The sequence below is a fragment of the Camponotus floridanus genome, unplaced genomic scaffold (genome assembly GCF_003227725.1).
Source record: "Camponotus floridanus strain SB8 unplaced genomic scaffold, Cflo_v7.5 scaffold42, whole genome shotgun sequence".
Taxonomy (NCBI): Eukaryota; Metazoa; Arthropoda; class Insecta; order Hymenoptera; family Formicidae; genus Camponotus; species Camponotus floridanus.
The window spans coordinates 1,160,182-1,187,348 of NW_020229570.1; the positions used below are offsets into that span (position 1 = coordinate 1,160,182).

Below are 27,167 nucleotides of genomic sequence, written 5' to 3' on the forward strand. Positions count from 1 at the left end.
ATCAAAATTAAAAAGACTTTGTGTTATAATCTCTAATTTTATAACTTTTTTATTATGTTTATATGATAAAATACATGTTTAGTGAAATATTGTTTAAAAAATATTTAATAATTTAATATTTTTGCAAAACAAAAATATTATTTAATAAAATAACAAGATAATTAATTCTTAAAGAAATAATATAATTCTATTATTCTTTCTTTCTTACATAGACAATATTTGAATAAAATAATGTCAACAAGAAGTGTCGAAACCTTGGAAACAGTTATGTGCAATCCTATGCCAATTTCTTTAATTTCTATTAATAATTTATTTTATAATTATATTTTATTAGGATTTATTTCTCTTATAATAAATTGCAGATGTATTTGTTTTTGTAAAAATTTATTAATTATGTTGCAAGATTGTAAAAATGATAATAGTAGAAATTTAGTGATTTTAAAACTACATAATGTTATAATAAAATTATAATAAAAAATTACAAATTATAATAAATTAATAATTGTATGTATCTTAGAATAAATATTAAATTAAATATTATTATGCAGAAAGAAATTATATATAATGATTATAAATAAATTAATAATATATATTAATAAATTAATAACACAATGTATGTAGAAACGTAATCACATTCTTTCTATTTGATTGGAATAATAATTCATTCGTAATTCAAAAAAGTAAAGGCATTCACCTCGTAGTATGTAACAGTGATTACCGTTTATAAATTTACTCAATAGAACTTATATATAATACATTAAAGCATTTTTATTATGCAACTGTCACTTTCTCGGAAAATACTCAGAGAATTAGACCCACATTAGTTCGAGAGAGTTCTGCCAATTCATGATACTATTATAATAGATACGCTCGTGCACACACAAAGTGTGTTTTCTCAGAATAATACAATATAATACAATCATCTCTCACTTTTCTCTTGTAAATAATACGGCTCTATTATTAGTTTTAAAAAATGTTTTAATACACACACTTTAAAGATAGATATACAGTAATTTTTATTCTAAAAAATAATGTTGTATATTTTTCCTTAAACTTTTTCAACAAATATTTTTCATCATATGTATCATATGTTAATTTATTTAATTTTTATTAAAGTTAATATCAAATCATATTTATACGAGAGAGCTTATCATAACATAAATTATTTATTTTATATTTACATTATAATAATTATATTACAATTTTTGTAATATAGTTGCATTGCATTTTTTAATAACAATTAAATTACAAAGAGAGAAATATAAGTTGATTACAAAAAGGTAGATCAATGGCATATTTATAATTATGATTATGATTATGGTTTCACTGATCAGGGAGAAGCGGTGATTTGACTCGGTTTTTCTTAATATGCTTTTTATTAGATTTAGAAAAGTCCAATCTATTCTGTTGTTTCGCATCAGTAGACGTCGAATATAAAAGATGAGAGATTGTTGGTCGTGATCAGTTAATATCAAACTTCGGTATCTGCTTGTACTCACTAAACGAATGTCATGATGGTATGTTTCTCTAATTTCTTAATAACTTTAAACAATTATCTCATTAACGATGATTGCATATAATTACAATATTTATTTATTTATAAATATGACTCACGTGTTAAATTTTAATTTTTTATTACGCTAAATTATGTAATATTGATCCATCGTATATTTGTAATTAATTACATATATTTTCGATTCATAATTAGATCAAAATCACTGAAAAGAGTTTAATGCTGAATTTTCTACATTATTTATTATTCTATGCATTACATAATTTATGTATATTATTTTATAATTAATTGTACAATAGATTATTTTTGGGGACAGATTAGTTAAACAAATTGTTAGTATTAATATTTTTGTGATAAAAATATTAAAAGTATTAAATATATAATACAATCTTTAAAATGCATGCACTAAATTCCAGATTATAAACACCATTTTCTTTATACCTGCGATATGCTGCGCCATAAACATCGCAATTTCGGCTGGCACTTTCGTATCAGTAACATCCATCAAATCAAAACGAGCGATAAATTCCAGTCATGATGTTCGTAATAATCAAGAGAGACTCAGAGGAACTATACCGAAAATCTCTTTACCTCAAGATATTACCACGAGATTATCTAATTATAGAAGCGTCAAGGCATCGGAACCACAGAGAATTTCTTACACGAATTCGAATCAAGAATCTTCTCACGCATACGGCAGTGTTCCCAAGCGGCCGCCTTCTTACGTTCCTCTGCCTGTTCAACAAACTAAATTTTATCAGAATAATCCGCTTATCCCATATTTCGATATATTGAATAATTCCAATTCGTACAAGACTGCAACGAGCACGGAGAAACCGTTAGATGCATCTAAACCAATTGTATCGCAGTCGGTCCAGAAACTACAAGGCATTTACTCGCCCAATACGTTCCATCAAGATAAACCTATCGAATTTTCGGGTTTCTCCGACTTCGAATTTCCGGCGTATCCCAGTATCAACAAGTTTATTTCCCAGGACGTGCAGAATGGTGCTTCGTCTCCCATCGTACAAGTGCCAGTGTACAAAACGAATTACCCTCTATCGAAAGTTGTCACACACGAATACGCATTGAGCCTTCCAACGGCATCAAGTGTCTCTCCGTCGTCGGATAAAGCGACGCAAAGCTCCAAGCAGAAAGATGAAGCTACTGTAGATGTGAATGGTAAGAAGATTTCAGTCCCGATCATTCAATTTCAGAATAATGCGGACTTCACCGAAGTTTTACCCGTCTTCGAGAGTCAGCCGTTCTTTCTAAGTGCAAACTATCCGACCGAATCGGATTTGGCATTTAACTCTGGAACTGGGCCAAAGCTCAACATGGCTCTTCAATCGAGAAACGTTTCACCATTTTTGTCGCCTCTGTCGAGTTTTCAAGGTCAAATTGTGCCAATTCAAACGGCCAGTAGTAGTCCGCAATTTCCGCAATATAAAGGCGCCAGCGTAGAAGTTTACCCAGTTCCAAATAATGTTCCTAAAGTGCAAGGCAGTTACGAGTCTCTTTATAGTCAACCACAATTGCACTTTGGACTGGAACATAGTAGTAATGTGCAGCCTATTAATGTCCAGCAAAATATTATCCATCCTTCCGTGTCAACGCAGGGTATTCTAAATGATGTAGAGATCATCAATAAGAAAAATCCGGAGCCACATACACCCCAATCTGACGATGACAATAGGAATGACGATAGGGATGATGAAAGTTTGTATCGTTTTATAAATTATGTCATCAATTAAAAGTAAACTTTCAAGTGAAATATATTCACTTTTATAATATTTATAATAATAAGATTTTTATTAAGTTAAGGTTTTTAAATATATATATTAATTAAATTATATATATATATATATATATATATATATATATATACTTTAATACTTTTAGATTATAAGATAATAAAATAGATTAAAAATGAATATTTATTAGAATTTATTTAGAAAAAATTTTTCTGCATAGGATATGAAAATCCGGAAAAGGAAGATGAACAGAATTCTGAAGATAATAATGCCGAGCATCAATCAGGAAAGGATTTTAAAGAGCCACCGACAGAAAGTGACTTTAAACCTTCTGCATCATATCCTTTCAAAGAGTACGATGAAAGATTTGGAAAGTATAAAACGCAAATCGATGACGACGAAGATAAGCCATATTCCAGCTATAAGCATGATTCAGTGGACGATGATGAAGAAGAAGAAGATCCATCAGAATATCATGCTGAATATACTGATTCTCCAAAATCATCGCATGAATCATATGAGAAAGAGGATGAAGAGAAGGAAGAAAGCGTTAAACACAAAAGACGCGAAGAAGCTGATGAAAGCTCTGACGAAATAGCGCCTAAATATTACGTAAAAGATTTCGAACAGGAATTTGAAGAATCTTATCGAAAAGAACTACCAAAAGAAAGTATGTAGAATTTACAACTACTTCAATCTAAAATTATTTATAACAATTTTATTCAATCGAATATTATATATTTTCAATTTTATTAATTAATCAAAGAAAATAAAAAATTCAATTTTAATTTGTTCAAAAAATAATGTTATTCTTGAATTTTATTCTTAAACTTTGTTCGATTTTAAAATATAATATATATTAATAATATAATACAATATTATATATTCATAAGAAATTATACAGACATAAATTCCTTAATCATTTTAAAATTATATTCTTTGATTAATTAATAAATCAACGGTCAGTTCCTATCAAAGTAGTTATATTGAATTAATATTTCTATTTGCAGAATATGTACATGTAAAAGAAGTGCCAGAAATAGATAGTTATAATAATCCGATAGTACCTTCTAAACGACAACAAAAGAACAACAATCGATCTCATATAAATCAGGAGCAATTTGAAGAACCGACAAGTCAAAAAACCCGGGTTTCCCGTAAAAATCGCAGAATACCAAAAGCAGGTTATAAAGACAATGCAGCTTATGGTTCAAATATTTTCATTAAAAAGACGCCGAAGGTGATTCATGAAGAAGTTTTTGGATACAAGAATCCCGAAATCGGAAAATATTCTAAACAATCAAAAAATAAGGCTGTTACGATCGAAACGAAATATTTACCTACGAAAAAAGAAAACTATCTTCGAGCTACTAAATATTACAAATTTAAAAATCCTACAATTGGTAACGAATCTGCCTCCAAAAATAAAAATTCTTTCGTAAACATTCGAAAATTAACTAAATATTCGCCCGAGGAAATGGTTAGATCGAATGTAAAGCAATTATCGGATCCTGACAATACGGCTTCTTTTTATAGACTAAATATAATGAGCGGATGAATACAATCTCTCATAAATATAGAAAGATTCTAGATCTGATAATAATCTAAACGAGGATGTAATCACAGAATAAGAAAATCTAGATTTTTATATAGCTTTGTTGGAAGATTAAATATTTTATATATCAATTTTATATATCATTTGTTAATGCATAATTGCTGCTGCTTTTATTTCATTGTTTTATGCAGTAATTATATATCATATAATCATTTTATACAGTAATTGTATATCATATAATCATATTTTTATGTTTTTAAACATATTGTAATTTTATATTAAACATATTTTTACTCTTCTAATTATAGTAATTAAATTTTATTTATTCACAAATAATTTACGCATATATGTATATCACTTTCATATAACATAGTTTATTTTTCCATAATTTCTGTTATTGTAAATTAGTTGGAATTAATTATTATTATAAAATTAATTAAAATCTCTTTTATTTACGTTATGTATTTGAATAATAAAAAATGAATGTTTTATATGTTTACCTATTTCTTGTATCGATCTTATTATAAACCATTTTATAAATATATAACGGCCTATATAAACACTATTTATTAAAAAAAAAATAGAAATCTTTTCAATATCTGTTAAATATAATAAATTTATCTAAAATTTATGAAGATAACGCGCGCGCGGAAGTATTTGCTACATACTCATCATTAGATAATTACTTCCTGAATTCAAAAACGAGATATGATCTTTGTCCATCGATTTCCAGATCGTAAGTAGCATGTGCAATGATTGTATAGCATGTATTTTCCAAAAAAATCATTATTAGGAGATTACACTTATTATATCTTTCTTATATACACCTATAATAATTTTAATTGATTCTGTGATTATCCTGGAGAGACGCAAAAGCATTCTCTCGCGTATCATAAGTTGTATATATACCAGGGAGCTATCATGAAAGGTTCAGTATCAAGTTCAGCAATATTCCTTGCAAGATGAAGATTTTGGTAAAGGTATATAAATTCATATATTTTTAATTCTGCTGAATTTAAATAAATAATATCATAAAATATTTTAAATCACATACAAGTTTAAATCATATAACAAGTAAAAAGTATACATTTTTATAACTACGTAAATTGCACTTGTTATGCAAGCTAAGAAAAAATTTTCAAGACACGTAAAAAAAATTATTTTGAACAATTTTTTTTATAAAAATAATTGTATTTTTATTAATAATTCTCTCAAATAAAAAATAATGTTTATCTATAGATCGTGCTTCTATTTGCCATTGCATCTGTAGTAGAGCTAAAATCAGATTCGAAAAAGCAAAAGCGCGGAGTAACATTTTTTGGATCGCCTGATTTATTTGGAATCGTGCCAGCATTTGGTCCTGCATCATGGGCTCCTTCAAATTTTGCGGCTTCAGCCTGGAATCCATCGAGGAATCCAGATGTAGCGCTCGCTCAAGTTCAAACTCAAGCCACTCACGATGTGGCACTTCAGGTATGAATATTTATGTATTTGCATATCATTTTACAATAATGCAAGACATATAAATATATTACATATAATGCAAGACTTGATAAATATATTAGCTATTAATTTATAGGCTTTGAAAGATCCGGCGCCTGGTACACCCAGTATCGCATATCCGCCGGAAGTTTTAAGAACAATTCAACAAGCAAAAAACGCGAACAATAACGTAGCTCTGGCCCAGCATAAAGTTGCGGAAGCGAAACACGCCGCGGTGATTCAGCAGAAAATTGCATTAGCAAAGGAGGCAGCAGCAAGGGAAGCTGCTGCAAGGTACGAATAATTAGTTCGCTTTGTTTTCCATCATTATACTTCACAAATTCCCACAATCCGTAATGTTACATCTTACAGTTATTATATTTCATGCAGGTCGCAAGAAATTTCCCAACATGTCGAAGCCGAAGCTAAAGCCAGCGCTCGGCAACTAGTAGCGTTGCAACAGAGATTAGCCACCTTAAAAGGAGCTGCAGCAGCTGCTCAGAAGGTAGCGGCAGCGAGAGAAGCCGCTGCAGCTGTGGCGATTCAAAAAACCGCAGCTGCAACTGCAGCCGAATTACAAAAGCAAGATGTTGATAAACAGATTAATCAGAGTGAACAGGAAGCTAAGGTAGCAATATATAAATTTTAATATATATGATTTTTCTATGCATTTGATTATAAAAATATATTATTATATTATTTCTTATATCAATATAAATTTAATATTATTTTATTTCTTATATTAAATCAATATAATCATGTTTAATCGTAGGAAAAGGATATATTAGCTGCGAAAGAAAATGCAATAGCAGCTGCGGTTCACCAAGCGAGCTTACAAAAACAGTTACATCATCCTTGGAATTGAAAATTATTTTATGTCTTTTGCGGATATCAATATAAGAATATATTTATGGTGGCGGTACATTAGAAGACATTTATAGATTCTTATGAATATTTTGTAATTATTACATATAAATGTTTTTGTTTTAATAAAAGTTAATATATAGTTTATTTTATATTTATTAAATTTATTTAATAACCTTACTCATTTTTCAAATTATTTACGCTTCTTCAGTACAGCAATACATTAATATATATTTATAAAATTACAATATGTTATTATACTTTTTTAAATTTGTATTTAAAATTATAAGTTTACATATTCATCTTACATCTTGAAACTAGTATACACAAATGCCATTTAATGAACATGCATATAATTCTCATTTATAGTTTATTGTTTATTATATTATTTTATATGTATTTCTTATACTATTTATTTTATATATATCTTTCAATTTTTTACTATATATAGTAATTGAATTAAATCGTAGTATTCTTAATCCGAGTATAACATAGATGGTGAATTATAATTATAGATTAGTTCTGATAAGAAGCAAAAATTCTAATACATCATACGCCTAGTTGTCTGTCAGTTTCTTAAACTTATATATATTAACAATTTTTTTAAGATCTTTAAAACACAGCAGTACAATAACAGTATAACTTGAAAAAAATCGCCATTTAAAATATTTTATTTATTTATTTATTCTTTTCTAAAGAGTTATATGATTCTTGCATGATTTAAAAAAATTAATTTTATAGTTTCATGAAATAATCATAATTTTCTAAAATAAAAAAGTTGTATTATTTATTTTGGCTGTATATTTGTTGTATAAATTACTCTATACATTTCTTTTTCTCTATTTTTCCTCACAAAGATCATAAAATATTGAAATAGAGATAAGTAACAGATGATAGCATCTTTTATGCAGATATTTATTTTCGCTTAAAGTCAATTATATAATTTTTATGTTAATTTTGAAAATATAAATTTCGAAACTTATATACTTTAATACTCTCATACTTAAATACTCTCATACTTTTAATACTTTAATACTTAATATTTAATACTTTAATATTAAATACTTTTAATATTTTTTTAAACACAATTAAAAAAACTTAAAAAAAAATAATATTCATTTAAAATAACAGCTTCTAAATCAAATTTACGTTAAGTCCAAAAGAATATGTAATTAAAAACATACAATTCTTTAAAATTATTATAAATATCTGAAATAAAAATAAATTTAAATATAAATCTGTTTTTTATCATTTTGTATATAGCATTACTATTACTATTACTATTACTATTACACTTAATAATTATCTAAAATTACTATCATCTCTTTTTTATTTTATCATCATAATTATAATTATGTGATAATTCTTTCCTTTTCTCTTTTTTTTACTTTATTTAAGTATATTATTGTCTTATTTTAATACTTTGCTAATTAAAAATGCATTTTTATTGAACCAATCTGTATTTTCCATTCTTATAATATAATTTGTTTCCTTTTATAAAGAGAGAAACAGTTTCAATTGTATTTATGTCGTGTTAAAATAAAAATATTTTATAATTATCTATATTTCAACTTCACTTTCATAGAGACATCGAAACAACATGTAGACAATACTTATCAAGAAGATTGAAAATTCCCTCAATATCTATTAACTAAATTTATCTAACATCTACGTTCAAAATAGCGGAAGTACTTGCTACATACTCACTATTGGATAACTACTTCCTGATATCGAGGACGAGATATGATCTTTGTCTATCAATTTCCAGGCCATAAGTGATCTAATATATAGTGAATGTACAGTATACGCTTTTCAAAAAATCGTCATTAGATAATAAATATCTATAATTCTGTCTTCGATTACATGAAATTTTAACCTACACCTTTAATTCTAATTAATTCTATGATGAATCGCAGAGACACTGCATTCTCTCCCGTATCACAGGTTGTATATATATCAGGAGCCTACTGTGAAAGATTCAGTACCATCAACAGTATTCCGTGCAAGATGAAGACTCTAGTAACGGTAATTAAACAGTTAAAAATATGTTAAGCACAAATTCTTACATTTTGCCACATATATTAACATGTATTATAGATAAAAAAGATTTATATTTTTAAAACGGTTATTGTAATTTAAATTTCTTTGAAAAAACGAAAGAAAAAGAAGATTTTAAGATTTACAAAATTATTACATTTCTTTCGTAAAATTATTTTACATTTACAATATAATAAAAATAAAGAAATAATCAAGCTTTTATTTGTAGATTGTGCTTCTATCTGCCATTGCATCTGTAGTGGAGCTAAAATCAGATTCGAAAAAGCAAAAGCGCGGAGTAGCATTTTTTGGGTCGCCCGATTTATTTGGAATTGTGCCAGCATTCGGTCCTGCATCGTGGGCTCCTTCAAATTTTGCGGCTTCGGCCTGGAATCCGTTGAGCAATCCAGATATTGCGCTCGCGCAAGTTCAAGTTCAAGCCGCGCATGATGTGGCACTTCAAGTATGTGCATTTATTAACTGTGTAATAACATATATAATATTTATAGTAAAATTATTCAATATACATACAAGATTTAAAAAATGCATTTTGAATTAATTTTTATAACAGGCTTTGAAGGATCCGGCACCTGGCACACCCAGCATCGCATACCCATCTGAAGTTTTAAAAGCGATTCAACAAGCAAAAGAAGCGAATAATAATGTTGCCCTCGCCCAGCATAAAGTTGCGGAAGCGAAGCAAGCCACGCTGTTTCAACAGAAAATTGCATTAGCAAAAGAGGCAGCAGCGAGAGAGGCTGCTGCCAGGTATAATATGTTAATAATTATTTTACTCGATTATTCCTACTCTTCGTTACATATTTTATTATATACTTTATTATATATTTTTATATATATTATATATATTTGTATATATTTTTATATATTATGGACAGTAAAATTATATCGATTGTGCATTTATCTTATATTATGATTTCATATTTTTTCATGTAGATCACAAAAAATTTCTCAGCACGCCGAGGCCGAAGCTAAAGCCAGCGCTCGACAACTTGTAGCCCTGCAACAGAGATTAGCAACCCTAAAAGCAGCTGTAGCAGCCGCACAAAGAGTAGCGGCGGCTAGAGAAGCCGCCGCAGCTGCGGCTATTCAAAGAAACGCAGCTGAAACTGCCGCAGAATTACAAAAACAGGAAGTCGATAAACAAATTAACCAGAGCGAACAGGAAGCTAAGGTATTGTAGTATTATAAATTGCGTGACTCTTTTATTACATTTTTAAAATAACACTAATTATATATATATATATATATATATATATATATATATATATATATATATACGTATAAAGTTAAATTAATATATTTAATTAAATTTGAAAATTATATTTACATTTATATAATTTATATATATTAAGTATATTTATATATTTATATAATTATATTATTATTATTTGTTACTTATTAATTAACAATTCTTATATTTATTCTTATATTTATTTTTGTATTTCTTCTTAATATTATTATGTTTGATTGTTGTTTGAATAGGAAAAGAATGTATTAGCTGCAAAAGAAAATGCAATTGCAGCTGCAGTTCAGCAAGCAAGCTTACAAAAACCGGTTCATCATCCTTGGAGTTGAAATTATTTTATAATGTTGCATTAATACAGACATATACATATAATACATTTATGGTGGTGGCATACATGAAAAAGAATATAGAGTTTTATAAATATATTCTTTCTCTCTCTTTATTTTTATCTTTGTTTTAAGATTATTATGCATAAAAATTCTTCAATAAAAATTATTTACACAGTTTATTTAAAAAATTTTTTATTAATTTACCCAATCTTTTAAATTATTCACATTCTGAACATTTAATAATAAGTAAATATTAATTATGCTTATATTAATGTGTTTTTAATTTGCATGAATTTTTGGATATATTCATGTATATAGAATTAAAATTACAAATGTATATATTTGATATGCTCATATTGATTACAAGTATATAATTTTTTTGTGAAGAATTTAAGAAATACACTTTTGTTAACAAATAAATGCACTTAAAACTACGACAATTATTTTATTTTTTAATCTCAAACTATGTAAAAAAGATTTACTTTTCAAATTTCCAATCTATTCCATCACTGAAAATTTATCTCCTTTACCAAATACAAACAGTGAAAATTTCAGTATCATTTCCGAAAGAATTTGCAGAACAATGGAAGTAAAGTCTGAGTGCTTGGTTATGTAGAACGTGACGTTGAAATCAAGTATCTATATATTGCATCTTGCCATACGAGGCATCTAGGCGTATTCCTCCTCCAAATCTATGCACACATCCGGAGAACATATCTAGATCCTTTCACTTGCCTCTTCCTTTCTTAGTTATCCATAGTTTTCCCTCTCTCACGTATTAACTGTCATCTTTACGGTGCTGCGTTTTATGAACCGCATGCAATTACGGAAGAAAGTCGTTCGATCAAAGTCAGGTTCTTTCCGTGTCCTTCCGGCTGCTATACTCCTCCCTTTTTCCTCTTCATTCATTTGCAAGAATAATGAACCGTTATTTCGAATTTCTGGCATTGTAAAGAAAGGATGACAGTTACGTCCTAATAGTACTAATGACAATTCGGCGAAGCAGAAAAAGATATGCAAATAAAGATAAGTCAAATGATATTATATTAAGATCTAAATTTTAATTATTTTTTTACTTGCTCTGAATAGAAACATATTCTTTATTAATTTATGTCTTTTTATACATAATCCTAATTTTGCATGACAAAAAGTTTATCTTATATATATTTATAATTTTAATTATAAATATAATTATATTTATCTTTTCATATTTTTCTAATTTTTATATATTATAATTTTATATATTAATAATTTTTAAAGAAATTTACTGTTATAAAAAAGATACAAAATAAATTATTCAAAAATATCGCAAATTGTTTCTTTTTTCTCGTGATATTGATTGATTCTCGTGATATTGATTGATTATTTCGATATGTAATATTTTTAGTCAATAAGGAGTTCATATCATTTAACGAAGATCGTAATATAATTTTACAGCTCGGACGTTGAAGGACTTAATAATGTAATTTTATTTGTTTGATATGAATTTAACGTCATTGATTTTAAAGAACAAAGAAAATTATAATATTATTATATAATATAATATAATATTATAAATTCTCTTGAGTTTGCAACAATAATTCAATATATTAAAAGGCTATCATCACAAAGATTGTGTATTTTAATAGCTTTTTTTAATGTGGAGTATGTAGAGCCAAGTCTACTTGCGCGTATTGCTTTCACCATCGATAGAATAATAATAGTATGTTCAATACATAAACAAATATCTCTCAATATCTCAATACATATATTCTCTCAAATATTAAAAATCACGTTTTTAAAAAGTATAAAGATATTATTTATATAAAGTCGATGTTATGAATGATAACCAAATTAATTAATAATTAATAATAATTTTTTAATTAATAATAATATATGTAGGCAATATTATATGTAGGTGATCTATTATAACGACAACTTTCTACGCTTTATACGAGCATATATAGTCGAGATAAGAAGATTCAGTTTTACATTATAATCTATATCATGAGTGCAAGGCGATATTTACATCAGAGAAATGTATGAATTTTGTAATCTTTTATTTTTCAAATAGTATATACAACTAAAATAAATATTAATGCTTTTTAGAGAAATTATTGTTTGTCTTTCAATGATACATAATTGTCTGTCTTTTCAATGATACATAATTATTTATAAAATTGCGTGGTTAAATTGTGATTAAGTGATGTGAAGAGCGAATTGTTTGCAGAGAAAGCACTTAAATCATTAAAATCTCTCTCTCTTTCTCTCGAGAAAAACGTTTAGATAATCATATGACCTTCAGGCATCGCTCAATGAAGAGACCTAAAGATTGTGACTCATGTTGCGATTATTATTAAATGCAATCAATTATCCATTTTGCATCGTCGCTATCGCGGTAAACGCAATAGAAGAAGATACTGCAGACGAGATCTACACCTTTCACGTCGTACCAGATAATACTTTCATCGGTTGTACTTTTTTCCGCTTTTCCGCAGTCTTTTTGTTAGCTTCTGCTTCACCTAGTTTTATTTGCTTTCCTTTATTATTGCGTGCGCGAGCCACTCTCACTGAAATTTAGCTTTAACCTGATTTTTTAATAGCATATATTAGCGTAAAAGTCAGGCGATATGGTTATTAATATTTCTAAGTGAATGACAAGACGCCATCGTTACATGCTGCGTGTATCTTAAAGATATATAATTCTGTTTATATAATTATTGGAATTTATATAATAAAACTATTATTTATTTTAAAAAATCCACCGGACAAATTCATTTTTTTACATTCTTGTGAACTCTCTAACTTATACATGTTATACATGTTACTTATACATCAAACAATTTGATAAATTTGCTATCAAATAATTATATATATATATATATGTGTGTGTGTGTGTGTGTGTGTGTGTGTGTGTGTGTGTGTGTGTGTGTGTGTGTGTGTGTGTGTGTATCTATAAATAATAAAGATTTCTTAATAGATTACTCACTGATAATGGCTTTTTGCATTTATATGAAAATTTTACACGATCATATTGCTTGCTCTGACCTATTAAAACGAACGTTTCAATCTTCATAATTAGGAAAAATTCACTGCTATAAATAGAAATAGTTTCTCTTTCACTCGTACAAGAACTTGACTAAGATAATACGTGTAAATGCATATCAATGAGGACGCATGAATTGCATTTTGCAGAAAGTTAGTGCGTACATAATTTTCATTTTTCCACACATGGCTGTTACAAAAACTGACACAATCGAAGGAACAAAATGCTCGATGAAAAGAAAGTTACTTTCATATGTTTGCACATATATATATATATATATATATATATATATATATATATAAAATGACATCAATCAGTTCTTATCGCATGTACTAATTATTTCTTGTTTTTTAAGCTATATTTTTCAATAGTATTTGTACTAGATCACTGCATTTTGCATCTATCTATCATGCTCTACATTCTCTACAATAATAAAAAATATCTGCCAAGTTCTATAGGAATCAAGATAAATAGTCCCCACAGAAAATCGTGAAGTTTTTGTCACTGTTCAATCACTATAGCGAACTCGTAGGCAATCGTTGCATGTACTTTAATCAATAATATTATGCAGAATTTGTCTATTTTTAATTAATTTACATTATGTTCTGTTAATTCAAATTTTAATTGAGATTTATCTACTTTTCGTAAATTCATAGTTTTCAATACAAGTTTATTATTTATATTGATCTTATCGTTGTATCTTCACATATACATTCATAATATACATATAAATATATATTTGCACCATCTGCATATCTTTTTATCTCTGTAATATTATTACATATTCTACTTTCTTTTTATACCTCTCCTCTTTCTTATTATATAGTTTTTATAATTTAATTATTATTTGTTGTTATCATTACATTGATTATTTATTTTTTTGGGAAAATAAATCTGACTTTATTAGAATATTATTTTTATACGTGATATAATGTTATCTAATCTAATATTTATTAAGTAATATATTTTTTTGTATTAATAATACTTTAAAATAAGTTGTTTACATTTTTAAATTATTTATCACCATATATATCTGCTCTTTTAATTATATATTAATAATTATATTATTATAATAATGTTTATTGATCATCTCTTTTAGCTATGACATCAAACTTTTGTAGCAGTCCGATTGAGAATCGCTGGTATAATGTCTCGCAGCATCCTTTGCAACGCAGTTCGCAATCAGATCGGAAAAACATGTTCTTATTTCGGTCGACTGGATTTAACGTCTAGTAAGCTCAAGCAGAGTTTCTGATTTGCTAATCGGATATAGGTGCGGGCATACGAGTCTTGTTTCCACAAGAGACATCTCTCTCGGACTCGTCTCTCCGGATGAGTATGGGAGAGGGAGAAAGCGTCATATATAAAATCGGACGGTCCATCGGAATCAATCCGCAGTATCCCATTCGTTGTCCCGTTCACGCTCGTATCTCATCGCGACGTATTCTGAAAAATGCACCGTCTGCCCTCAGTAAGTAGAAAAAGACGAATAGGGGGACCGTGCGCCCGGAACGGGGGTGCTCGTGGGAATCGCGGAAGCAGAGATTCATGGCGCGTCCGCCCGGCTCGCGCGCGAGTTCCGGCTTTACAGCGAACAATAGGCGAAAGTGGTTGTCGATATTTCCATACTTTCGTTCGACACAACGGTAGCGCTTTATAGATATCGGATATCTCGATGTGGCAAGTGATGATTCAAGTCCGACGTATCGCCGGCAGCACTCTCCTCGAAGGGAGGAAAGAATACCTTGACGGATGTTTCTAAATGTTTGCTCGCGAATAAAGATGTTTGTCACGTTTTTCTACTTGCTCGCACATTTGTCATAGAACTAAGTTATTGAGAGTGTTGACGTAACAGTATGAAGAGAGGATGCCTTCAATTTATATATGTCATCTGTATCTCGAAAAGTTTATTTTAAGTTTTTAACATTTAATAAAACATTTATAATACATATGTAAAGCTTCAAATATCATTTTAATAATAAAAAAATTATATTGATAAATGATCTACATAGTTAAAATTTGTTTTTGTAATCTCCATTTATATTCCAATTACTGCTTTTTTATAAAAAGATAAATAACTATATATCATGTTTTTTTGTAAAAAAAATCTTTCTTCTAATAAATAAAAATTTTTTAATTTGTTAATTGTGTTTTTATGATTTTTTATTTTAATGATCTGCAGGAAATTGACATATTGAAAATTGAAATTGATTAAATTAAAAAGATTTTAATTCAATCATTCTCCCTCCATACAGATACTTATATGTTTATTAACAAAAACAGCATTTGCTAGTTTTATAGAGAGTAATTCAGGATGGCATGGGTAAGTCAATGCGTAATAAACAATTATTTTTATTGATATTTGTGATTATTATTTTCTAAAATTTCACGTTTCATTATATTATTATCCACTAATTACTATATCTTTATAGAGTTATGAATTATGGCTCCAATGTCAATGATGCACAAATTCATCAAGATCTCTCTTCTTATGGATCGATTTCTTCTCATGGAAACAATGGCGATTTTCATGTAGAATTAAGTAAAAAATTAAACAATATGGGAAATATTCATACATTTGCTCAACCTGTATCAATCAGCGAACACGTGGAAATTACAAAACCAGTGGTAGTGCCAATCGTAAAAAATATTGGTAAGATTCCATAAATTATAGTGTAAAATAAGTTAAGAAATAAAATATTTTAAACAATCCATGAATTATTTAAAATTTAAAAAATTAACGATTCCAAATCTTGTTTTATAATGACAGCATAAACGCACATATATAATTTATATTAAGATAATTAACATTATAATATACGACAAACAATGAATTTTGATGTCATAATAATGCCATTTGATAATCATCAGCATAGAATCCATATAAATTTATTTTGTATAAACAATTAAATGCAAATAACATAATTTTATTAGCAAAAAAATTATTGAATTAATATATCGGCATTTATTATTGACTGTCCGAAAGTTATGTAATGAACAAATCTCATTAAAAACGGAATAAGGAAATCATATCAGATACTTAATCCTGCATTTTGAAAGTAGTAAAAAGAGAAAATTCTTATTTAGTCAACACGCAAAAGAAAAGTTTCGTTTGAATGTTAAAATATATTACGAAACTTTGCTATATAACAAGTTTTAAACTTCACAGTATATTTCTCATTTTTTTACTTGTAAAGCATACAATATAAATTTTTTCAAACTCTACTCAAATTTTTTCTTTCCTTATTTAATTTTAATTTAAAATTATTATTTATCTATAAGTAAATAAATAAATAAGTGTATATATATATATATATATATATATATATATATATATAATATTTGATTAGAGAAAGAAAGAATATTAGATAATATTATATCATAATTATGCATCATTCCAAGTAAAAAGACATTATATCACAATTGAGTCATGTTTTGTTTTTGTATAATAAAAAACATTCTATAAAAAATTAACTATGTTACGTGTAAAATACTATAACTTTACTTGTTTGTCATCTTTTGTCATTCATTATTCGATTAAGATCGATAAACTTCTTATTCTTTCACTAAGTAGTAAGAATTAATTTTCTATGAAGGTCTCGCTTCCATTATAAGCTATCATAAATGTAACAAACGAAAAGGAATTATTCTTCCCCTTCAACAATATTGATTTCCTTCCTTAACTCAATACTCAATACTCAATACCGAAAGAAATAGAGAAGAATCATTATTAATAAATGCAATAAATCATTTTTTTCCTGGGAATATAGGAGTTCCAGTGGCACAGCCCGTGACAATTCCCGTACCTCATCCTGTAGCAGTAACCGTCGCTCAGCCATATCCTGTTCAAGTTCCAGTAGCTCAGCCTATTCCCGTACCGATCGTGAAAACCATAGCGATTCCGGTGGAGAAGAAGGTGCCGTATCCGATAGAGAAGATCGTACCAGTACCCGTAGAAAAGCTGATGCCAATAACTATAGAGAAGCATGTGCCTATTCCAATAGAAAAGCCATATCCGATTCATATACCAGTCTACAAACATATTTTCCATCGGAGGACGAGGAAATATCGTCGCGGTCGAATATATTAAGAAAAGTGCTATTTTTAGTATTAGATGAGACTTCAAAGAGACACAAATAATTTTAGCTTCATGAAGCATATTCGAAAACCGGATGACGCTGAGTGTGATACCGGTAGCAATGATTCTTCTCTCGAATAAATGTTACTAAACAAGAGATTCGTCGTTGATAATACGAGAGAACTATGTTTATTTTTTCATCCGCGTTTCCTTATAACGCCAATTTTGTTATAGTTGTTAATGTATGTGTTCTTTATTTGTCGCCAAATAATAATCTTATTTAATAAACAAAATATCGTATTATATTTCGTATGGTATATTTATATTTGTCATTATCCATTTCTTAAGTTATAAAGAAGTAATAAGATAAAAAGAATAAAGGATATTTATATATTTCTCCCCCTTGGGATTTTAAACAAGCAGCCCCAAATCTTTATACACAATTCTGTATATTAACTATATAATACTTTATGTATTCCCTCCCATCTCTCCCTTTCATATTCTCCTAACTCTTTCTTCATCTCTCCTTTTCGCCCTTTCGTTTTCTTAAATCTCCAATCTTCTCCTTTCAATCTCCTTTTGCTTCCGTTTTTCCCTTTTTCTTTCTCTTCTTTTTTCCACCTTTTATTCTTTTCTTTGTCATTCCCTTCTTTCCATTCTTTATTTTTTTTATTTCTTATTTCCACCTCCTTTTCTCATTCTTTCTCCTAGTGGAATGCTTATAAAGAAGTAATAATAAAATTGATAAAAAACATTTTATGTAATAATAAAATTAATTAAGAGAAAAAAATTTTAAAAAGCTTTACAGTAATTTTAAACTTCATATTGTTTTCTTTTGTTTTATGCATGTTTTTTTTCCATAAAACTATTGCATATTGCATTCCTTTTTTATAGAAAAATCGATTATTTTGTTACATAATAATATGTATAACATTTATGCATTTTTAGAATGCATATATTCCGTTAATTTTTAAATATGATTATATATATAAAGGAATGCCATTATATATATAAATGTCATTATATATATTTTAAGAAACAATGTAATTTTTTATAAATCTAAATCAAGTAATGTTAAATTAATGTTTTTTTATTTTTAATTTTACACTAACTTTAATGCATATATCAATTCTAAAAATCAAGGAAAAACATTATTTGTGAAAATAAAGAAATAAATTTTTCCGGAAAAAAAATATCGTATGAAATAATTTTAACCTTACACTTTTCGATTTATTAGTTTTATTCTTTGCAGTTTATTTTTATACGAAGAATCATCTTCTGTTCAATTGTATTATATTTCTTAATGTATATTTAATGTGTAATATACAGAATGTCTCAATAATTTGTTAGCATTTTTTGCCAATTTTTTGCTGTCTTATATTTAGCTTGAAAGGCTACATAGAAAGTTATTGAGTCTGTATATAATAGATTTATAGCCATACTATGATGTATAATATACCTTACGCGCATTATGTAGACGTTCACTTCCTTTCATTTCCGTGTAATTTCCGCCGACATGTTATCATAGGAGATTATAATAAAGACGGTTTAAATTAGTGATTAACTGAAACGTTAGCAATTGGTCACAGATTTTTAAAAATATTTTATAATATGTTTTTTAATATATTTTACAATTATGTCTGTAAATAATTCACATGATTAATTATTATATGAATTGCAATTCAATTTCGATTCTTCGGAAGTGGTTACAGTTCAGTAAGTAAGAAATTTCATTTCTCTTCCGAGTCTAACTAAACTGATTATAATGTGTAAAAGCGTTTATTTTAATTCTGTTTTATTTACACTTAAAATTTTTTATCATAGATCTAAAAACGTTATACGTTTATATTTAGTAGTTGTTTTAAAATTATATATATCTATGGAAAAATATAAATTATACCTCAATTATATCTTTGTGAAGTGCAAAAATTGACAATTTATTTGATATTTCACATATAAAAAAATATTACATAAATATAATTATGTTAAATTTAAGAACATGGAATTGATTTTTATTTTATATATATTTTTTTAAATAAAATTAAACGATAAAATCTCGTGGAAGTTTTAGAGAAAATCGCATGCATTAGATCATCAGTACTTAAGTTATCTTACTAATTATTATAATAATAAAAAATTAGTGCACTATGTGCATCTGGATGCATCCACACATTCGTTATGCTCTCTTCCCATAGTTAAAAATTAATGCACGCGTGCGTATACTAAAAAAATTGATCTATTGTTTTATAAATTTTATTATTTTCAATGAAATTAATAACCATTATGTTACAAATTTAATTACAAATTTAATTTCATCGCAAAACACGATATAAATTATTACACTGAATATAAATATTTTTTACTTCAATATGTTTTAAATTGTATACCCACGAATTGTATGCTTTCTTGTTTTATTAGAAAAATATTAAAATTTTAAATAAATTAAACGTTACAATATATCACATAATTGTAACTAAATAATTAATTAAATTAAATACTGTTTATCAAATAATAAATTACATAGTTCTATAAAGATATTACTACATTTTTTCTCTCTTCCTTTCTCTCTCTCCTTCCTCTTTCTCTATCTCTCACAAATAAACTAATTATAAATAACTCTTGACAAAACTTTTCTTTACAAAAGACATTAATAACAGAATGAAAAAGATTATATGATAAAAACAATTAAATTAAAATAACTGAATAAACTGTGGAGGATAGAGGTTTTCTGACAAATGCAAAATTTAACGATTCCTATAGGAAATATGTTAATGCAGTGATATAGTTTACAGTAAAGGCGGCGAATGTGCAAATTCACATTGACACTCACTGCGTGACGGAATAGAAAATGTCTAATTCATTGTCAATGTGAAGGCCGCAAGGACATGGTCAATTATTTTCATGCGCGCATGGAGTAGACAATTACACATGGTGAGTGTAATTCGCCGAAGTACGAAGTAAGACAAAATCACAGTGAAAGGCCTCACGGTATATTAAGACGAGAAATGCCGAACATGTATCAGTCGCACAAGAGACTTGTGCTATCAACAGACCGAAATACACGTGTTCGAATATGAGTAGAATCGTAAGTACGACAATTGTGTCGATAATTAAAATTACGATAAAACTTATGTTAGATTAAAATTACATGTAAATTTATATAGAAATTTTTTGTCAGTATCTGTATTGATTTATTTAATTAATCTGTATTGATTATTTAATTGATTTTCAGTTCAAATTTTAGTAACTTTTATCAACAAATAATGCATTTAATATTTACATAATATAATAGAAAGAGAGATCGCAGAAATTAATTTATTACTAAAAGAACATAAGATCAGAAAATTTGTTTAAATTTTTTATATGCTTTATATAATGAACTTTTCTGTGTAAGTTATCATCACACTTCTCACAAATTAGAGTATGCATCTCTTATTTTTGATAACATCATTTTGTACGAAATGCAGGTGCTTCTTTCTCTGGTGTCTCTGGCTGCGGCTGCGCCGGTAATCGTGGACCAGGATGGCAGACACTATATGATGCAAATATTCAAGATCCAGCCCACAATCGATCGATCCGATCAAGAAATTTCTGGTACTTCCGGCAGCGGTTATGATAGCAGTTACGGAAGTAGCTACGGGGGTAGCTATGGTGGCAGTGCGGATTATGGGAGCGATCATGGGGGTGATTTCAGTGGTGGTTCCAGTGGGCATTTAGAATCATCGAGCGGTCTTGACAGTAGTCATCAGGATTTTTCTTCCGGTGGTGGATATGATGGTGGTCATGGCAGTGATGATGGCGGTCATGGAATATCGCTGGACAGTGGACATAATTACGTTCATAGTGTTCCTGTTTCCGAACATGTCGAAGTGACAAAACCCGTAGCTATACCGGTTTATAAACATATCGGTGAGTATTCTCACTTTCATTCTTTTCTAGATTTCGAATCGTAATATTGTATTAAAATTTATAAAAAAATTTATATATATAAATTATTTTTCAATGTTATATGAAGAACTTTGAATATATACAGATATTATCTTTTAATTTTTCCGTGTGAGTTTTAACTTATTAAAAGAGTTTAAATATTTACACAAATTTACGACAAAAATTTGTTATACATATATTTTTTGCTCGCTTTATCATTTATTTTGTTCTGAAAAACACCCTTTAATAGAAAAATAAATTTCTTTCAGGTGTGCCAGTTCCGAAATCAGTACCGATAGCCGTGCCACATCCGGTAGCAGTTGGTGTTCCACAACCTTATCCTGTTCATGTTCCTGTACCAAAGCATATTCCTATACAGGTAATAAAAACGGTGGCAATTCCAGTAGAGAAGAAAGTTCCTTATCCTATAGAGAAGCACATACCGGTACCCGTCGAGAAGCCAGTTCCCATCACGATCGAGAAACATATTCCTGTTCCAGTCGTGAAACCATATCCCATCAAAATTCCCGTTTACAAGACTATTTATCATCACGCAAAAAAGCATTAATGTATGTTTAACATAAGAGAAAAAGGAGCATGATACAATTCATGGGTAATCCTTAGCAATCTATGTCTTTCGATTAATGGATTTAAATTAAATTAGATCCATTAAAATATTTACTTTAAAAATATATTATAATTTGTGATGGAAGAGACGAAATGGTCGATTTACATAGAAATATTTTTTTTGAGCAAACTTGTTTTTGTTATGAAATGTATATATTTGGGGTTTTTGGAAAATCATTACGAATATTTAAATATTTTAAATGTTAAGATTGTTTAGAATTAATCTAATCGCATTTTATTATAACCAATTAATTCAAATTTTAAGTAATAAAATATTATCTTCTTGTATTGAAAAAAGTGATACTTAAAAACCAATTGAATTGGACCGAAACAAAGTATTATATTGACAGATGTATATTCATTTTTAACTCCGATAAAATATTCCTGCTGTCAATAAGAGAAACTTTAGGAAAAACAGTTCATGTTTTGTTCCACTGGTCGAATGCTTATCGACTATGATTTATTTCTTGTATATATGTTTAAACGAACATTGTATGAACGTCGATGTAACCGGCGTATTGTTAAACTAATGTTTTTTAAAAATTGTTGTTTTGTTGTTTTTCAATAAAATGCTTATAAAACTATTTTTGATGTTCTTATTTAATAAACATCCTTTACCAGTTCCTTGCTAGCTTTGCACGTATCTCAAAAAATGCCAGGTAATAAATTAAATTAACGAGCTTATTTAAATGTAATTAAAGACTACGTTCCTTATTACTTTCAATAATAATAAGTAATAAAAGTAAACTTTAAATTATATAGCTACTTATAACTTATGTGCAACAACATGGATGATAGACATCTGTTTTAATTAAATAATAATAAATTTATTTTAATCTATCATCTGTTTAATTTGTTCATTTTTTCATCCCGTGTTATAATTATTTTATATTATTTCTCTCTCTTTGATTTTGATTTATTTAACTTATTAACTTATCATCTATTTTTAAAATTGTATTTAGAACATTAAATATGTTTATTTTGTGTCAACTCATTTAATATTATCATATGTAATTATTTTTAGTATTTTAATAAAGGAGCATAAAGATAGAAGCAATAATTAATTTGATAGAAGCAATATTAGTTAATATTAGCAAATATTAGTTATTTCGAATGTTACAAGCGCGTCGTAGAGCGAGAGGCATTCGTATAATAGGCTTTCACTGTAATTTTCGATAAAAGCACTAGGAATTCCCTTGTGGAAAGTGGACATTAAATAGATTGATTTTGCCTATGATGTTCATTTGCGAAATCGTCACGATCGCAACAACAAATCATCCATGACGTTGACAACATTGTGGATACATCTAACAAGATAAATTCAATGCTTCTTGTATTATTATAATTAAAAACCAATAAAACGACAAGAAGTAATTTATACAATATTTATATACAGTGTAAAAAAACTTAAATAAATATAGAATATTTTTCCTTTAATATTTTACTGTTATATAAATCTTTTATTGATATCAATTGGTTATAATATAAAATATAAATATAGTTAAAAATTAGCAAAATAAAGATAATAATTTAATTAAATAAAAAAAATGTGCAAGAATACTGATTAGAAATAAAAAAATGAAAATTTTAATAATTTTATTATTGTGTTTTATTACATATTTCTTCTGAATTTTCTATATTTATTTACACTCAATATAAAATTTACGCGCTAAATAAACTTTAAAAATCTATTTATCTTACATATTATTTCAGAATATTTTAAGAGAGTTATCGAATTTAAAGATATTAACAAACTTATTGTTATAGTAAAAAGGATACTTAATATAAATACATATGAATTTATTTATTTATGAAATCTAATTAAAAATCTAACATTAATCAAAATATTATTTTTAGTTTATTCTTAAAATCTTCTGGAATTTTCTATCAATTGTAAAATTTTCAATACAATTTACGCAAAAAAAAATTTAATTAAATTTAAATGCGATAATGACCGTAATTTACTATTGAAATTAATTTAAAAAAGGAGGATATATTATTACATAATATTATTACACATATCTTATTACACATATATTATTACACAACTTCTCTCTCTATCTCTTAGATAATAAAATATAAACAGGCTTATGAATTAGCAATTATTATTATTATTATTATTATATTTATATAGTTATGTACTTATGTGTGTGTATGTATGTGTGTGTGTATTCACTTATTATTACTATTATTAGAGAAGATATTTTTATTAATATTAGATTTTTTAATATTAAATTTTCGAATTCTCGCAAAATATTATTATATATAGTAATTGGCAAGTTAAAAATATCTATCATTAACAATTATATTAAGAAACAATAAAGTAATTAAAATAGTATACACTGTGTGTATATAAGTAATTATTAACAATTGCATATTAAACGTTACGTAACGTTCTTATTATTGTGACCATTAGTATCATAATCGAGCTATTCATATCATTTTGTACGGTGAAGGTATAGGAGATCAAAGAATAGTGGGGTTGTTTGTTTCTCTGTTGAGGCGGTATATAAGATGACGACGAACCGAATTTATGCCAAGTAGATTCACTTATTGATGAACGACAGAGATATAAATATCTTCATTAAACGATGAAAAAAATTGTACGTAATATTTCTCTATCTCTTAGATAATAAAATATAAACAAGCTCGTGAATTAACAATTATTATCTTTAAAACTATTTAGAATTAAGTAAATTATAAAGCGTGCTTTCTGTGCAATTAATTTCTAAAAGTCGATAATAATAGAGATAGAGAGAGCTTTATATTTCTTGTAATATTGGTGATATTTATTATTTAATGTTTAAGATTGTGCTGTTGGGAATTGTCGCTTGTTCCTATAGTTCCAACTGGGGCTTTGATAATTATGGTGGAGACGGGCTTACACTGGGGGAAATCTCTATAAACCATCATGACTTGGGAAGTTTTAATCTGGGAGAAACAGGTTTGAACATTCATATTTCGTTTTTTATTATTTCGTTTCTTATTTGCACAATTTATTTCTAAAATTTCTAAACATTCTAAAACATTTTTTACGTATAAATTAAAATTAATCATAGTATAACTAGATATCAAATTTTCGACAATTATATGATAATAATTATTGATTGCTTAAATAACTCGTTATAAATGTGTATGTGTTAAAACATGAATCTAAATTTTTTAGGAAGTCATTCCTTAGATATTTCGGAAGATCATTCATCTCTTTCAAATGAAATTAGTGATTGGCACTCGAGCATTAGCAGTTTTCATGGAGCTAATGTAATTCCTGTGGTTAAGCACATCGGTAAAGATAATAATTTATATTGATTTCTATTAACATATGCTACTGCATTTGTATATTAACGTCATGTATTTACAAAAAAATTGCGTTTTAGTAAAAAAATTATTAATTTATTGATTTATAAAAACGAAAAATAATATAAATAAATAAAAATACTTTAAAATAAAACTTTAAATAAAAAATTAAGTCTTAAAGAAGTGAATCTTTTATAATATTTATAAAAAATTAATAATATCGAAATTAATAAGTGTTAACAATAAAATTCATTTATAAAGAATTAATTTATACATATTAATTAATGTCTATTGTTATTCAATATTTTATTAATAATTAAATTCTATAATCTGAGTATTATTTTTGTTTTCTATATGATAATAGGAATACCAACAATCAAAAAAGTTCCGATTAACATTCCGCATCCAGTGGTGCAAACAGTTCCACAACCTTACCCTGTTACTGTGGTAATACCAAAGCCTGTACCATATGAGGTGACTATGCGATTAATTAACTTCAACTTGACAGTAAAATCATTTGTTATATTATCTCTTCTCGTTAAAATTATTCTGTCTTTTTAGGTGGAGAAGCAAATAATTAAGACAGTCGAGAAAAAAGTACCAACGCCCGTCGAGAAAATAATACCGATTAAGATCGAGAAACCGGTGCCGTTTCACGTAGTAAAACACGTTCCTGTTCCGGTCGAAAAACCGATTCCGATTAAAATTCCGATCTACAAAACTATTGTACACAAAGGCCATTGATTTCTCTGTGTTACAGAAATATGTTTCTATTGTTGTTATTATTTTTTATCTAATCTTTTCACAAAATTATGCATAAACGTATATAATGATATTCTTGTAAAATATTTTTATATCGAAGTTTAATTTCTCATACCTAAAAAATGTCCAATTCTATTAAATATAATATTTCTTTCCGCAAGATTTAGATTAAACAATTATTAATAGATGTAGAAACATTTATATGGAAATTTTTAGTTAAATATTTTGTATATTGTAGCTTGTCTGATAATAAATCAATATTATGCTTCAATATAACTGTTATAATCTCATCATTAATTACATTTTCATTTTTTAACATGTTACTTTTTGTAAAAGATTTACAGATGTAAAATGTAAGAATATAATTCATACAATCATTATTAAATATTCACATTATAAATAATACCTACATAAACAATCTACTAAATGATCTTATATATAAAATGTGAATATTTCAAAATAAATTCGAGAATGATGTCAAATATTATACATTAATCTTGATTGTATTAATCTATTAATGTATTAATCTTGATCGCTTTTTTAAAAATGTAATTTTGGAATCTTAAATTATGTAACCAGTTTTAATATCCTATAAAGAGTTGTAATATATTTATCTTATAATATATCTTATAATATATTTATATAATACT

At 27.1% G+C, this 27,167-nt stretch overlaps 5 protein-coding genes across 5 annotated transcripts; all 5 read left to right on the plus strand.

Annotated features, from left to right (window-relative positions):
- Nucleotides 1-1,511: 1,511 nt before the first annotated feature.
- Nucleotides 1,512-4,858, plus strand: LOC105254754. Its single transcript, XM_025411696.1, is given in 4 exon segments — nucleotides 1,512-1,517; nucleotides 1,930-3,232; nucleotides 3,488-3,937; nucleotides 4,278-4,858. Coding segments are annotated over 4 exon segments (2,340 nt in total).
- A 926-nt stretch (nucleotides 4,859-5,784) lies between these two features.
- Nucleotides 5,785-7,224, plus strand: LOC112638996 (antifreeze protein Maxi-like). The gene is made up of 5 exons (XM_025411720.1): nucleotides 5,785-5,802; nucleotides 6,062-6,295; nucleotides 6,402-6,598; nucleotides 6,695-6,932; nucleotides 7,077-7,224. The coding sequence occupies exons 1-5, from the start codon at nucleotides 5,785-5,787 to the stop codon at nucleotides 7,167-7,169; spliced, it is 780 nt and encodes a 259-aa protein (XP_025267505.1). The 3' UTR covers nucleotides 7,170-7,224.
- Nucleotides 7,225-9,073: 1,849 nt separating this feature from the next.
- On the plus strand, nucleotides 9,074-10,863 carry LOC112638988 (tol-Pal system protein TolA-like). Its single transcript, XM_025411697.1, has 5 exons — nucleotides 9,074-9,193; nucleotides 9,435-9,668; nucleotides 9,777-9,973; nucleotides 10,160-10,397; nucleotides 10,709-10,863. The coding sequence occupies exons 1-5, from the start codon at nucleotides 9,074-9,076 to the stop codon at nucleotides 10,799-10,801; spliced, it is 882 nt and encodes a 293-aa protein (XP_025267482.1). The 3' UTR covers nucleotides 10,802-10,863.
- A 4,416-nt stretch (nucleotides 10,864-15,279) lies between these two features.
- LOC112638989 (zinc finger protein 512B-like) lies at nucleotides 15,280-18,157 on the plus strand. Its single transcript, XM_025411698.1, has 4 exons — nucleotides 15,280-15,297; nucleotides 16,082-16,149; nucleotides 16,259-16,479; nucleotides 17,597-18,157. Exons 1-4 carry the CDS (start codon nucleotides 15,280-15,282, stop codon nucleotides 17,914-17,916), a joined length of 627 nt encoding a protein of 208 aa, XP_025267483.1. The 3' UTR covers nucleotides 17,917-18,157.
- Nucleotides 18,158-20,684: 2,527 nt separating this feature from the next.
- Nucleotides 20,685-26,542, plus strand: LOC105254723. Its single transcript, XM_025411699.1, has 7 exons — nucleotides 20,685-20,989; nucleotides 21,372-21,813; nucleotides 22,101-22,397; nucleotides 25,259-25,402; nucleotides 25,625-25,744; nucleotides 26,120-26,229; nucleotides 26,317-26,542. Exons 1-7 carry the CDS (start codon nucleotides 20,978-20,980, stop codon nucleotides 26,497-26,499), a joined length of 1,308 nt encoding a protein of 435 aa, XP_025267484.1. The 5' UTR covers nucleotides 20,685-20,977; the 3' UTR covers nucleotides 26,500-26,542.
- The last annotated feature ends 625 nt before the right edge of the window (nucleotides 26,543-27,167 follow it).